The sequence below is a fragment of the Rhea americana genome, unplaced genomic scaffold (genome assembly GCF_003343005.1).
Source record: "Rhea americana isolate MKP2758 unplaced genomic scaffold, rheAme1 scaffold_12, whole genome shotgun sequence".
Taxonomy (NCBI): Eukaryota; Metazoa; Chordata; class Aves; order Rheiformes; family Rheidae; genus Rhea; species Rhea americana.
In genome coordinates this window covers 1921799-1936518 of record NW_028185261.1, presented here as the reverse complement: position 1 = coordinate 1936518, position 14720 = coordinate 1921799, and the positions used below count along the sequence as shown (strand labels likewise).

General features: G+C 34.9%; 1 protein-coding gene across 1 annotated transcript in view; it reads left to right on the top strand.

The window, feature by feature from the left end:
- The first annotated feature begins 5200 nt into the window (after positions 1 to 5200).
- Positions 5201 to 14720, top strand: part of FAM171B (family with sequence similarity 171 member B) — an 18339-nt gene continuing 8819 nt past the window's right edge. The window contains exons 1-6 of the mRNA XM_085321113.1: positions 5201 to 5207; positions 6862 to 7095; positions 7837 to 7929; positions 8324 to 8482; positions 10430 to 10597; positions 14390 to 14506. Of these exons, the coding sequence (XP_085177239.1) occupies positions 5201 to 5207; positions 6862 to 7095; positions 7837 to 7929; positions 8324 to 8482; positions 10430 to 10597; positions 14390 to 14506 (778 nt within the window). The remainder of the gene's footprint in view (positions 5208 to 6861; positions 7096 to 7836; positions 7930 to 8323; positions 8483 to 10429; positions 10598 to 14389; positions 14507 to 14720) is intronic.

Below are 14720 nucleotides of genomic sequence, written 5' to 3'. Positions count from 1 at the left end.
CAGTTGTGGCATGGTTTGGAAACACCAACCTGCAAACTTCCTAATTTTATTTTCTGCATGCTTGTCAGTACATACTGGACTTCTCCAAGGGGATGGAGAATCTTTTCCTGTAAGTGAAAGATAGATAAATATTGCTATAATAGTACAAGTATCTTTCTTCAAGCAGTGTTTTTGCAGAGGGTTTTGCAGCTTTTGGGAAAGGAAAGTATTTTCAGAAAAGAATAGTGACCATCATATCATTGAATGTATCAGTAGTTTTCCTTCATAATTAGTAACAGGCAGTGACATTTGAATTACTAGTTTGTAGGTTACATTATTCCACTGTGAGCTTATACAGGAGTATCTGTCTTGAAGTTAAAACCTTTAGGGCATTAAATGTCTTATTTGATGAGGGCACTGTTTTGTCTTCCTGTGACTTTCCTCCTGATCTGCCAAATTAAAGGGATGTTTTTAGAACTTTTTTCAGGTAATTCTCCCTAACCACCCCCAAAGAATTCTRTGGAACAAATCTCATCTCATTCCAAAAACCTACTTCATTATGCTATAATAAGATGATTTGTGCTGCATGGTTACTGGCATACTCTTCCTCCATCCGAGTGTACTGAACATTAAGAGGTTGGGTTGGCAAATTATTAGAAAATCTCTATTAAAAAAAAAATCCGTCTTGTCAGAATGGTGACACTGGGTTTTTAGTTTTGTTTACAAAATGAGATTGATTCATTACAAATTGAGAATCAATGAAGTTAATGGATGGGGAATGCATGTTTATTTACTAATCATATGATAGGCACTTGGTCATTCTTCTGGAAAGTATATAATGTAGGGTGGACATTTAAGATAGCAGATCTAAAATAGTATATTACAGTTTTGATGTTTCTCTCCTCTAGGTTCTTCCTAGTGTTCTAAAGCAGAATGAGAATTTTTAATATTTCTTTTTATTCCTTCAACTCTGATGCAAGTAGAATGGTATAGGCAGTCATTTAAAAAATGAAGTAAGAACATCACAGGCTTAGCATTAGCCAGTGAGTAACCCGAGATGAAAAAAGGAATCTTAAAATGGCCTCTGAAATACAGGTACAAAGGTGTTCTGGCTTGTAGGTCTCAGGAATTCTATTACTAGATTTTTCTTGCTAAATTGTATCTCTTTTTCTACTAGCAAATTTATTTGATGTGTGGTCATTTTATTACAATTTCAAAAATGCATAATCAAATATTAATCCTTTATCTCAATCAGACTACAGAAGAAGATATCTTCAATGAAGAAATGAATTCTAAATAAGTGAAGCTCTGTAGACTACAGCACTTTGTCTTGTCTGTTGCATATCTCCTTTGCCACAGGAAGGCAAATTTCTCAGCTTCCATAGTGACTAAAGTTTGAATGATCATGTTGAATGTCTAACTATTACAATAAAGTAGCAGCAAATAAAAATGCAAGATTGCCATGTATAGCTTCACTATCATGTCAGTTCTGAATTTTACTGAATTTCTTATTCTTTATACCAATATGCTAGCACAGCAAAATATGTGAGAGAGAAATCAGAATTTTCATTACAGAATTAYCACATCCTGTGAGTTCACATGCTCCACATCGGGTGGTGAAACAGTCTGGTTTTAATATGCAAGTTGAATGAAGAAGGCAGCTAGTGGAGGGAAAAAACAGCATTCAACTGTTTACCATGCRAGTATCTTGCAAGAGTTTGTGGTATACATGTAAAGATATTCCAATAGAATTCTTTTAATGAGCTCTGTGTATAAAGCAATGTTAAGAGAACACAGAAATAAACATTTTTCACATCTAAATTTCATAGCTGTTGTTCAAGAAGCACATAAAAATATTTTTAAGGGGATTTTTTTTCTGTTTATTTTATGTATCTTACTAGATGCACTTCAAAGTATTTGGGAATATATTCCTGTTGAGCATGTGAGTGAGAGGTTGCAGCAGTATTGATTGGTCTGAAGATAATCTTGCGTGGTTATCACAAGCATGATCATTCTAGGAAGGTATTAACTGATTAGACAGCGGTAATCATGAAGGATACAGCCTGTAAAGAAAAATATATTTTTAATTTATTTAATAAATTTCATTAATATTTGACTGTAATCAGCATTTGCAGAATGAATATCTTACTATTTCAGTTTTGTTATGCACATGGTCTGAGATCTTGGTTGGAAGTGTAACAACTTACAGTGGTATTACTCAGCTGTTRGTTACAGGAAAGGTTTAAAAATAGTCATTCTTATATACAATGAATCTTAAAACTTGAAGAAGGTGAAATATTAATTTATCTATGCAGTAATACAGATACTAACTCTAACATTGGCCAGATCATGATTATGAAGCAGCTTAACCTTTAGCAATACTTAGAGTTGGACTGTATATGCTGTGATGTTCCCTTTTATCTTCTTGTTTGCTTGAGATATATGTACACACACTCACACTTAAAATGTAAGTTGTAGAAATACATAGATATGAAAGGAAAATAAGCCATTCTGTTTCKAATTGAAATAAAATTATTGTTGCTAAATACATCTAATTGCATAGCTTTTTGTAAAAGCTTCAGCTTTTCTTATAAAAAAAATTCGGTTTTAATTCTATGTGAAAGTATGCTGTGAAGTCTATAAATATTTCTCCTGGAAAAAAAATTATAATGTATGATTGTGAGAAAGCAGACAACTTATCTCTAATGTAATGTGCTTGGTTTTTTTACTGCTATTTTTACTACTAAAATCTCTTGTAAGTCAAAATAGATTCTGTCCTTATCTTTTATTTTTTTTTTTTTTTTTTTTTTTTTTTTTTTTTTTTTTTTTTTTTTTTTTTTTTTTTCCCAAAGTTTTGCTAGGTAGTCAGCTTTACCATACTGCCTGATGTGGATATATTATAACATGAAACTGGTTTAGGTTAAATTTTGAAACAGATGAATAAATAATAGTCTTTGTGACTTGCTGATTTATTATGGACCCTGAATTTCATTCAGGATCATGTGCTGATTTGCCATGAGTGGTTTTTCAATTTACTAGATTTGTAGTCTCCATTTAAAACGCACATCCTGAGCGATTCAATACATCCATATTTATTTAATGCATTTGTCACTTTTTAATTTTCTAAGCTTTCAAAAACTTTAGGAAAATAATGATCTTTCTTCACAGTCAATGCTTTCACAGGCTAAAATACTATGCTGTTAGCACAGAGATTATCTCAGGCTGGAGAAAGGACAGTATAAAAGATGCAGAGAAATAGAAACTGGGATAGATTGTTTTTCAAAGAATATTAAATGAGCAGAAAAAGATGTGGACAAGGAAGAGATGTCTCTACCTGAGATAACAGTAAATTGTTACATCTTTGCTCCACTGCTGTTTGAATCTCTTGAAACAACAGGGTATGTTTGCTTTTAARAGCTGAACAACCTGGTCTTGATCAGAAACTTAGAAAGCAGGACAGTGAGTGAAATGTTTTCTAAACACTATTTTGGGAGTTTTTTAGTTGAATATTTTTCTAATTTGTAATCTCTGTTTTTCTTGAATATGAAGCATGTGTTTGCAATAGACATCTAGATTTGATTAGATTAGGTTAGCCTGTGTCTGTTGTACAGAACATAAAGCCTTTCTCTGTGCAAAAGGCACTGCTGTCCCCCTTAGGATCCAGCCCTAGGTCCTTCAAAACTGTGAATTTGTCAATGGCTTCTGTGGATATTAGTTGACTAGAAATAGGGCAATGTGAATACTATGTTGTCCTACTTACCCAGTTTTGTTGCTTTGTCCCTGGAAGTCAGTAATGTATTCTGCATCACTGCAGAAATTTTTGCTGAAGATGCTCTTTTAAATATACATCTTAGTGTTCATTCTTGCATTAAAATATTTCCTTAGGCAAGCACTAGGCTACTGAACTGTACTGAAAAGATTATATGGTGTTACCTCTACTGAATGGGTCATCCATGTTCAAATGGAGCAGATGTTGATTAGCTCTGAGATCTATGCTCCAGTTTATTTGCTATTTTATTTTTTACAAGATCTTTGCACTACCTAGAAGGACATTTCTCATAATCTCATGTCTTTATTTTTAGWTGAACACTACTAAACAGCACCGTTGACATACAGAAGTAAAATGTCAGGAACAACTTTTTCAAGCAGCAATCCATACTTGCTTTAAAATTATCAAAGTAAATGTGCTTATCATGCATTGTTTTGCTTAAAGATCAAATTAACTATAGGGAAGCTTTAGCTATTGCTGTAACTCAAGACTGTTCTTCTGCACTCGTATTCTTTACCCAGTCACCTCCAGGTTAAAATTTCTTACATGGCTATTTGCTAACTAAATGGAAGTTTCAATTTCCAGAGTGATTCTGCAGAGAGGCGGTACAACTTTTAGTCTTGTACTGGATGCATAAAGTTGTGTAAACATATTTTCAGCTTTTAAGTATTTTTCTTTTCAGGCAGGTAGAATGATTATACTTGTTTTCATATGAGGTACGTTGTTAGTATCTAAATCCAAGACTCTCTGTTCTGGAGAAATTGATTTTCATTGCTTGCTAGAAAGACATGAGTTTGTGGAATTTCTGCAAACGTTTTTGAAGAGTGTGAGTTCAGTTATAATGCACTGAAAAATTACATAGTTAGCTATTGAATGAGATATTCTGTTATCAATTGGGAATATACAGAAATATTTGTGTACATTTAGAAATGACTCTGTGTATGTCCATTCACATCTATAGAGAAGCTATATGTGACTGTGTGGAGTAAGACAGCATAAAAGCTAACAAAACAAAACTGTTTTAGGTTATGGGGGGAGGGTAATTCAGATTTGCAAGTAATTTGATAGCTGTGAGAAGCATAATAATTGAAAATGGTCAAAGAGAGCTTATCCTGGTATCTGATAATAACTGTCAAAGTATAACCACAAAATAGTTTCATTAGTGTTTAGGGGTCATGTAGTGTATCACTGTAATGCACTGTGCAAGRCAGTAAAGTCTGTAGTGATCGATGCGTTGTACCTTAACGACRAGCCAAGGATAGCGGCAGACTGGTGCGCTGTGGTGAGGAAGGCTTACTTCAGCGTAAATCACTCCCCCGTCAGCTAGCTGCTTTCATAACTCACCTTCATGTACATGGATTTTTTTTTTGAGCTTTAAAGGTATATTAGRTTTTTACTACTTACAGATATGCTTTTGTAGTTTGTCATTATCATTACTGTATATTTAAGGAAATGCGAAGTAATTGTTATTTTGTGGAGTTTTTTATGCAAACTTCTTTAAACGCAGATGTATGTTGTCTGTGTAGATAAAATATCCTATTAATTGTTTTGAGTGTTGTTGCACCTGCATTGTTGTACATGCTGATATACATGCTGATATTCTTAGAATATGTGACTTCTCTACAGGTCAGTGCACCTTTCATATCCCTAATTAGATTAGGCCAAAAAATATGGTGTTCTACAAAGACAAAAGATGGGAAAATCTGATTGTTCAGTCAGCTAAGACCAAGCAAATTGCATAGCACTATTTTTCATCTGGTTAACTGATAGAATGGTAATATACTGCAGGCAGTTTCCGTAAAACACATGTAACTATATGCCATTTTAGGACAACTTTTCTGACATTGATGTAAACATTCTTGTGGTAAGAATGAGAAAAGTCTCTTCCTAAGGAAGGACCTATTGAATACTTTAATTCTAGTTCCTGCTCCCTTAAGAGAATTGCTTAATTGGATAGTTGTTTGTGTGCTTGAGATAACTGCCTCGCTTGAGGTGTGAAACTTCTTTTGCTGTAGTAAGTTGGCAGTGAACAGGAAAGGGGACGGTTGACTGGGTCTCAAAGTATCTAGGAAGACTTTGTGGGCTGCGCTCTCTCCCGAGGTGGCAAAAAGGCWGTTTTGCAGCCCTTGTTTCCCTTTTAAGTAAGTGCTGCATTTGTATGAATGTGTATTGGCAGATGTTTCGATATCTTATAAGCTGATATTTCCAGTGGACTTGTCAAAAGACAAATCTCTCTTCTGCTGAGGCAGCACAAATCTAATTAGCTAAAGACTGAGTTCTTTTTTTTAAATTGTGGAAGCTCTGTCAAATGTATTTAATGTTGAGGTATAGCCAACCCACTTACATATGGCAAGTTCTAGTGACCAGAAAACAGCGCAATTCCAGTATCGTCGTCTAGAAAAAGTAGTTTGAAGATATGTCTGGTTCCGCCTCTGCATGTTTTGCCAGCCCATTACATTAGCRTTGTGATGGGAAAATCAGCACTTTCTGAACTCGTATGAGTAGATCAGCAAAACCTTTAGATCAGACTCAATTTCTCCCTGTAAATTCTATGTCTTCCAGGAGATTTTGCAGTTTTATTAGGGTAGTTATGCTGGACAGGTACAAACATGTGCCATAAGGTATATTGTAAGTCTCCTTAGATGGAGAATGGGCTAGTTCCGGTCTGTGCAATCATCATGATATTTGGGAGCTGGCGCTTTTGGAAACACAAAGTGGTTTGTTAATTAGAAGTCCTTTTCCCCTTCCTACTGTAGAAGTACAGCTCTGAGGAAATGTTACCATCTTCTATACATAGCCGACTTTGTAAGATGACAGGGAAAAAAAAGTTGTAGAAATAAAAAGCTGTATTTTGGGAAAGCATTCAATAGACATCTGATCAGCATAATTTTTGCTTTGCAGTAATTACCTTACTGACTATTTTGGGGGATAATCGCAGTAGTGTGAATGCATTTTGAATGTTAAAATATGAAGATGTGGAAAAGGTTTTTATGAAAATGAGTAAAWAACCATACCATTATTTTTGCCTAGAAAACAGCCTTATTTTAAATGAAGGTATGTAATGTTCCTTTGTAGTGTGATGTATTATAACCCTCTCTTTTCCTTTTTTATAGGATCTGTGTTTACACTAAAAGTTCAAGTAAATGATATCATTAGTCATCAGTACCTGCGACAAGCAATTGTAGAAGTGTTTGTTAATTATACGAAGACAAATTCTACTCTTACTGGAAACAATGGAGCAGTATTATTAAAAGTTCCTTATAAATTAGGCTTAAGTTTAACTATTGCATCATACAAGGATGGCTACCTGTTAACACCTTTGCCTTGGAAGACTGGGAAAATGCCAAGTACGTAAGCCTATTACACTTCTAGTATTAAACTTTATCTCTGGGTAATTGAAATTTCTTTCTTCAGTCTGTCTAGCTGATGTCAGCTGAAAATGATTGAATGAAGTCAGTTAAAGAAGATTTTGCCTGCCAATGCAGATAAAAGGGTGACAAACCTGTTAGATTTGTCAGAATTTGTTTTTATTGTAAAAGCTGAAAATATACCTTTCCAAGTCTAAATAGATTGTACTGCAATACTGTGAGAGTATTCCGAGAAATTGTTTTTCCAGACTTAACAAAGGGCTGGTTTTGTGTTCTGCTTTTGACAAAAATCATGTTTTCTCTAATGATTCCTGGAGTGTCTTAGCTCTGCCATTGCTCTGAGTACTTTTGCCTGTTGTTACAGTTTCATTTCAGCAGTTTTTCCTCACAAATTTTTCTGTATACAACTATTCCATTTTCATTTTTATTTTTAAAAATAGTTTTGCAGTTCTGAAAACAGAAGTGAGGTGGGCTATGTTAAGAATTCTAGCCTATTTATCTAGTTATTTATCAATAGAAAACACAGAATAGTGGCATATAGATCTCCTTGTCTAATCAGTTTAATTCATGCTCTGGACTATAGAAGTCACATATTTATCCAGTCTTTATACACTTTCATCTTTGTCTGCTTTCTTCATCATTCCTTCAGAATCATGCATCCTACTAGAAAATTTTGAGATACTTGCACAGTGTAACAAATAATATTATCATTTTCCACAGTATACTCGTCTGTGACACTTTCATTATTCCCACAAAGTCAAGCTAATATATGGCTGTTTGAAGATACTGTTTTAATTACTGGAAAATTGTCTGGTAAGTTCAGTGTATGCAGACTGTAAACTAAAAACTTTATATGCGTACAGATGTTTTCTTAAAAATAAATTATTGAAACATATTGATATTCTCTATCAAAGGTTACTTTGTCAACCTGTGTAATCTTGTGTGGAAAGGAGAGGTTACTTATCCGGTAGCTACTTGAGCACTATTTTTCATAAGGAAAAAATAGCTATTAMTTAGCTAGTCAAAGCTGTGTTTTCAGTTAATTGTATAGCTGTATGTGTGGTAATGATAGATCCCAGACGAGAAATTCACAGAGCCTGGAGAAAGTGTGTTAAACAGATTCTTGTACTGAATGTATTTCTGAGCAGTAATAAAAACATTGGTTGCCTTTTTACCATCATTGAGACAAAGTATTACTCTTTTACAGATGCTAAATCTCAACCAAGTGTTCAGTTTGCGAAATTTTTAATGAAACTTCCAACAGATCAACATATCACAAATGTTACAGCCTATCTGACAGTGCCAGAACAATTTTTAAAAGTGGACAGCTTTCTCTACACAACAGGAATTCTTCTAAATAAATCAGGTATAGTATACATGTTTTTAAAGTTTTTTTTATATTTATATTTTCGTAAGATTTTATGTTAAGATAATACAAGCAGCTAAGTGTACAGTGTTTAGAAAAACCTATGCCTATGCCAGTTAAAAGAGCCTGAGCTGCTCCCATAGTGTTAAATCACAAAGCTTTGTTCCATAGGAATAAGARGAAGATATAAACATGTCAAGTGAGTAACTGATGTCACTCTTTATCATATTCCATGTAGTATAAGTCTGCTTTATATATGAGGTAGTTCTGCCTAATGCTGAAGTACAATTATGAAGTCCTAACTCAGTAAGTGTGTATTTAAATCACTTCCATTTGTAGAGGATTTGAAGACATTCAGGATTTCATCAGACTTGGTTTACTGAAATGGTTTACTGAACACCTTTAAGATATAGTTATGGCTAGTGTATAAATTGAGGGAACTTAAAGAAGGTAGTGGAACTGTAACAGTTCCCTTCAGATATGTTTTTTTTCTGTGTTTTCGCTAGAATTCCTTCAGTTAGCTTTAGGAGTTTTACACATAGCATAAGTATTGTACAAAGGCTATAATTTGGCTCACAGACAGTTCATCTGTGTAAGCTTGTTTAAGCATARTAGTGTTTTCTGAACATCTATTTCACTGAAGAAGCTATGAGGGTTTCATGAGTCATTATAACTCTGCTCTTATGCAGCTGAACCTTTTCATATACTTCTAATGATAGAATCACAAATATTTACTCACGGTTGTTTTTGATTTAAATATAAGGTATTTAAAATACARTAATCTCTGGGAGAGCATACTGTATGSTTCCAGCTCCCTTTTGTTATTTTCTTTCTTGTCTCAAAGGACCCAAAGTTGTGAGGTTCTTAGGTTTATTTCAACATGTGATGAGGCTACTAATTAGTTCATTTGAACTCTGCATGTTCTCTCCTTTAATTTTCACTGAGTTAAAATCATCACACGTATTGATATCTCCACTTACATACATATTCTGAGTACCTTCAGCATCCATATTTCACCTCTTTAAAGCATGACAGAATAAGCAGTGTTTTTCCCCTACCAGTTTTCCTTTCACATCTGTCTGGCATGTGTTTTAAATTATTCATATACTCCTAAAGGAATAGGCTTCCTTCTAGGGCAGGTAGAAGCTAATTGGTATCTGATGCTCCAACAGTTTTCTCACAACTAGCTTCCAACAGCTTGCATAGATTTAACATTATTCTGGTACTTAATAATTCTGTTTCAGCTTCTCTTCACCATCCTGTCACACTGTGGCTTCTGAAGTGTTTGCAAATTAGTGTAAAGAAAACAAAAGAAATAAACTTTCATGCTGAACTGTAAATCCTGTATATGCAGAGTTTCCTTTGAGTGCTTTGACAAGCCTTGTGATTTACTATTCAGTTAGTTTTAACTGCCAAATTAGAAAGTTAATCCTTACAGGAAAATTTATTAAGAGAATTGTTTGACTAAGAGGAGAAATGTAGCATTATATATATTTGCAGCATATCTTCAGTTATGAAGTGTTATGTATACTGGAAGCTGCAATTATACAAAAAATCTTATATCATCTATATTCCACAGTTATTTTGAAAGTGTTTTAAGTTGTCTGAGGAGAAAATCCTTTCTTCCCTCTCCTCTCCACCCTCTGTGAAATTTTGCTTACTCTTTGATTCAGCAGTATTGAACCTATATGTCAAAAGTCTGTTTCTCTTTTACAGATTTGGAAATAGCTAATTGTATTTTTATCATAAAATTTAAGAAGTCCAAAGAGAAGAAAACTTGATTCAGAAGTTGGAGAAAAATTGTTTTATCAAGTTAAAGTGATGTTTGTGTAACTGGGTTCTAATGAGGGCTTGCCTTTAGTTATAATGAGGATTGATTCTTAATATTTTTTTTAAAGAGCAACACTATGAATGGAGTACTACAGACAAGATATTTCTTACATTTAGGTTTCAAAAGTATTGAACTGACTCCTCTTGCTGCAATATGTGTAAATGTTCTTTTGGCTGGGAAAGAACTGAAAGTGAATGGTCCTATTCATATTACACTCCCTCTTCCTGCAAGTACTGTAAAATCAGGAGATGCTATTCCTTCGTGGACATTTGATATGAAAACTGGTAAGTGGGCTAAGCTATTTGTTGTTCCACATTGCACCACATGTGTATAGTTTGGAACATAACACAGTATGTTACAGAATGCTAATATACCAATATTTGGAGAGGAATGGTAAATAGTCACAAATTTTATCAGGGTTTCTGTGTAGTTTTTTGATTGAATAACTTGACTTGTTCAAAGGGATTTCCTTCCTTTCATTAGTTCAACAAAGAGTTTTGTTAAAATTCATTAGCATTCATATTAAACAAAGTTTTAGTGTAATTATGGGGTTTTTTTTATTTTCATGAAATGCCARGTATTCAGAGAACATACGTTTTAGATGATGATAAAATTTAAATATAATAATATTGTGGAAGCCTTATTAAAGGGAAGTAAATCAGAAACAAAGATTAGGATGCTTTGTCTTTTAGAGTAGTATAGAGCTAAAGATCCTTTGACATTAAAACTGGCATAGATTTAAATGTAATATTTCTTGTAGTCAACAATTCAGAAAATCAAATAAAGGGGAAATAAGTTATCAAAGGGAAACTTACTGTAACGACAGTGTTTCAGGAATATATATGTAGGAGAAGGAGGCTGAGGATTAGTCATTTGAAACCTTTTGTCATTCCTTCATGTCTAATTTCAATCAAGAGTGAGTAATGAGCGCACACACTTATCCCATTTAGATGTCCTGTATTAGGTCTGTGTGCATTAGTGTGCTGATTGTCTTACATTGCACCTTGTATTTTCCATCACACCTTACCTTGAAACACGCGAGTGCAGAGGTAAGAAAGAGTCTTACTGCTGATTAACGCAAAAAGCTCTTAATGAACAACTTAAGTGCAGGAAGGGACACTAACTCTGACAAAGCATAATAACTCAGTCAAGGAAATTGCACAGTCAAGGAAACTGCTTACCTTAGTTAAAAACGCTCAAAGAACACTAACCTGAATTAAGAATATTCTAATAAAATATTGGTGCCATTGTCTCTTGCAAAAATGAACGGATAGAATAAGTTMTGGCCTAAAAGATTATGTATACATAGTCTGTATACCTAGAAGAATTCAGAAGGGAAACCGGTGACAAAAGTTGGCATTCTTCATTGAAATAAGACTCTTAATCTGTGATGGTAAAGCAGTATAAGGCAATTTAATTTCCTGATGTCACTAGTTGTCTTTTTCTAGCCTCCTTTGCCAGCCCCAGTGTTCACCTGTACCTGTGCTGAGCTGTTTTAATTCACTAAACTAACAGAAAACTATCTCCATAATGTTATTCAGGAAGGAAAGGAAAGGAAAAAAAAAAAAAAAAAAAGACAGCACAGGAGCTGATTAGAATATAGGCCAGTGTATGCTGTGTTTTGAGGGGAAGTAGGAATGTGGGCACTGGAACTAGGTAAGAGCAAGAGCCTGGTGTACTGACCCACCACCATCAAAACCAGTGTTCTTCTCTCAGCTGGAGGACGTTCTCTGATGGAGGCTTTGTAAAGGTGACTTGCTTCTGGCAGGCATGCACTGAGGTGTAGCACATGCACAGAGCCTGGACCCTTGCAAGGAGGGAACAAGGAGTCCTATGGATAAGGAGAGAGACATTTCTGGTATAACCTGAACTAACTTCCACGCTTTCTTCCACTTCCTCACCTTTTCTCTCTAGGGAACCTTTGCAACTGCAGTCTCTGTTTTGGATGCTTATTCTTTAATGCTCTTACTTTTATTTTACCTTTGAGCAGAAACAGTGTGGGTTTTTTTATTATTTTTTTTTCCCAAGGTAACTGAGCAGTTGCAAGTTATTCCTTCATCACAGTTCTGGTGACCGAGGAGAGCTGAGTATGTGAGCTCCTCAGCACATGCTTCAGACTAGCAAGAGTGGCAGCTGGCCCCTGTCTAAGCTGAAGGGAGAGCAGCCAGCCCASTGCATGACGGGGCACTGGCATGCAGCAAGGTGTTGACAGGCACTTTTGAACTCTGAAGTCTTTGAGTGATAAGTCATAATGGTAATCAGAGCTTCCGTGTCAGTACTGATAGGGAACCTGGGCTGTTTGATGTTGTCCTGCAGACAGGTTGACATGCAGAATAAAGATGGAAACTGCTTTCACACATCTACCTGTGCAGTGTTCCACAGTGCTGTTACTGAAAGTGTCCTGGTAGTGAGACCGTTTCTGCCAAGTGAGTGTCTGACWGTACTTTGGCTACTGTAAATGCAGAATTTGTTCATAAATGCTGAATGATTGTTGAATTGATTCTTACTAAGCAATTTGCCCTGTTAGTACCAGAAGTACTCTGCCTTTGAATAGATTGGGGGGAAAAAAGTTTGCATTCCAACATTAAGTTTAGAATGATATCTCTCTGTTTAAAAGGCAGTAAAGCATACAGAATATATGCTTACTAATCATACCTTTAATATTTTTCTTAAATGTGTGCTATTTTCTATCAAGTATATGGGGGAAGATACAGTTTACTAAAGAAGACCACAAAGTTTATACAACTTCTTATACATTTCTTTTTTTTCTACTCAAGAGAGAGCTTCTGAAGACTTAAATTTTTAAATATGATGTTTCGTGTTTTTTTTTTATCTGCCTGTAAAATGTTTACCTCTATACTTGTAAATTTGTAGTTTAAGTTATATTGACATCTGGTCTTAGAGTTGGCAAGACATAAAGTTTGTGCATCAGCTGTTGTTGCTTCCATTTGAGAGAGAGAGAGAGATGGAATACACTTGTAGTTGTTACTCCTGAACTTGGACAAGAGGTTCTGCGGGTAACTGAGAAACCAGCTCTTTCAGGGCTCTAGGCTGCTGTTGCTGGTCTCCTCTGTCAGCCACCACAGGTAGCAAGAGAAGACTGGGAGTTTTAGTGAAGAGAGACATGGAGGAGCAACTATTTTGTTTATTTATTTATTATATGTATGGYTTTTGCCATGCTCTCATCTTAATCTGCTATCTGATGAATATTTCCCTTTGCTAAAAGAAGGATCTTGAAGGCAAGTCAGATAGAGCCTTGCATAAATYTTACTTTTTGCATGCTTTGATTATTGTTTTTCTTGTTTGTTAGAAAAAGTTGATTCATTTTTTTTTTCATCTTCAGTATTTGCAGTTTGAAAATAAGAGGTTGTTTCCAAGAATGGAGAACAACCTCATGTAATTTCACTGATGGTACGCAATAAATGTGTTCTAGTGTGTTAAGTATAGTTTTATCTCTTCCACTGCATGCTTTATTAACTGCAGAAGCTGGCCTGCCATAAAGCCTCTCCTTTACACTGCCAAGCAGATGGTGTGAAATCCGTGGCCTAACAATAGCCTTTCCCTGCTCTGATTGAACTAGCACTGTCTTGGAGGCAGGGGGAGGCGTTCAGGGCAAGCCTTGTTTATCCTACTATAGTTTATTAGATTATATTACTTACCCACTAAGTGCTGCTAGCTAATGGTAAACTTCTATTCATATGCTTAAATTACCTGTTCCTGTATTGAGGCTTGGCCTTCATGCATGCTTAAGCTCATATAATAGGATTTTTTTCCCCCAAATGATTTGCGTGCATATTTGTGAAAGATATTTGTTAATAGAGAATGAGTTATATGAAATTAGTTAAAGTAATTAGTGATGGTACTTAGTTTTTTTTCAAAATAAATGTTGACACACATTTTCAATTAAATTGTCAAGAGACAAAATTGCTTTTTTAACTAACATTTTATAATATATAGCATACAGGAGAAGTTTGCTGCTTATGACCTCGTGTATTTCTGATTAGTTAAATTAAGTTGCTGATGGTTTTAGCTATAGAAGAATGTTGCACCGTATATGTAATACTGTCTTTTTTCAGGTGCTTGGGTAAACCGTGGGCTGGGAATGGTAAAGGAAGTAAATGATCAATTAGTATGGACCTATGTTGCTCCACACTTAGGCTACTGGATAGCAGCTCCACTGCCTGGAACAAGAGGTATTGCAAACAGCTAGAAAAGAAACTGCTGAATAACCCAAATAATGATGTATTATTAGGCTGTCAGTTAATTGTTCCCTTTAACAATAGAAGGCAAAAAATGAGATACAATTTCAACAGTTGGGTAACTTTGAATTCTGATAGTGTATCCTTGTGCATCTATTTTCTACAACTTAATTCTAATGCTGTTGAGGAAAAAGTCTAGACCTTATTT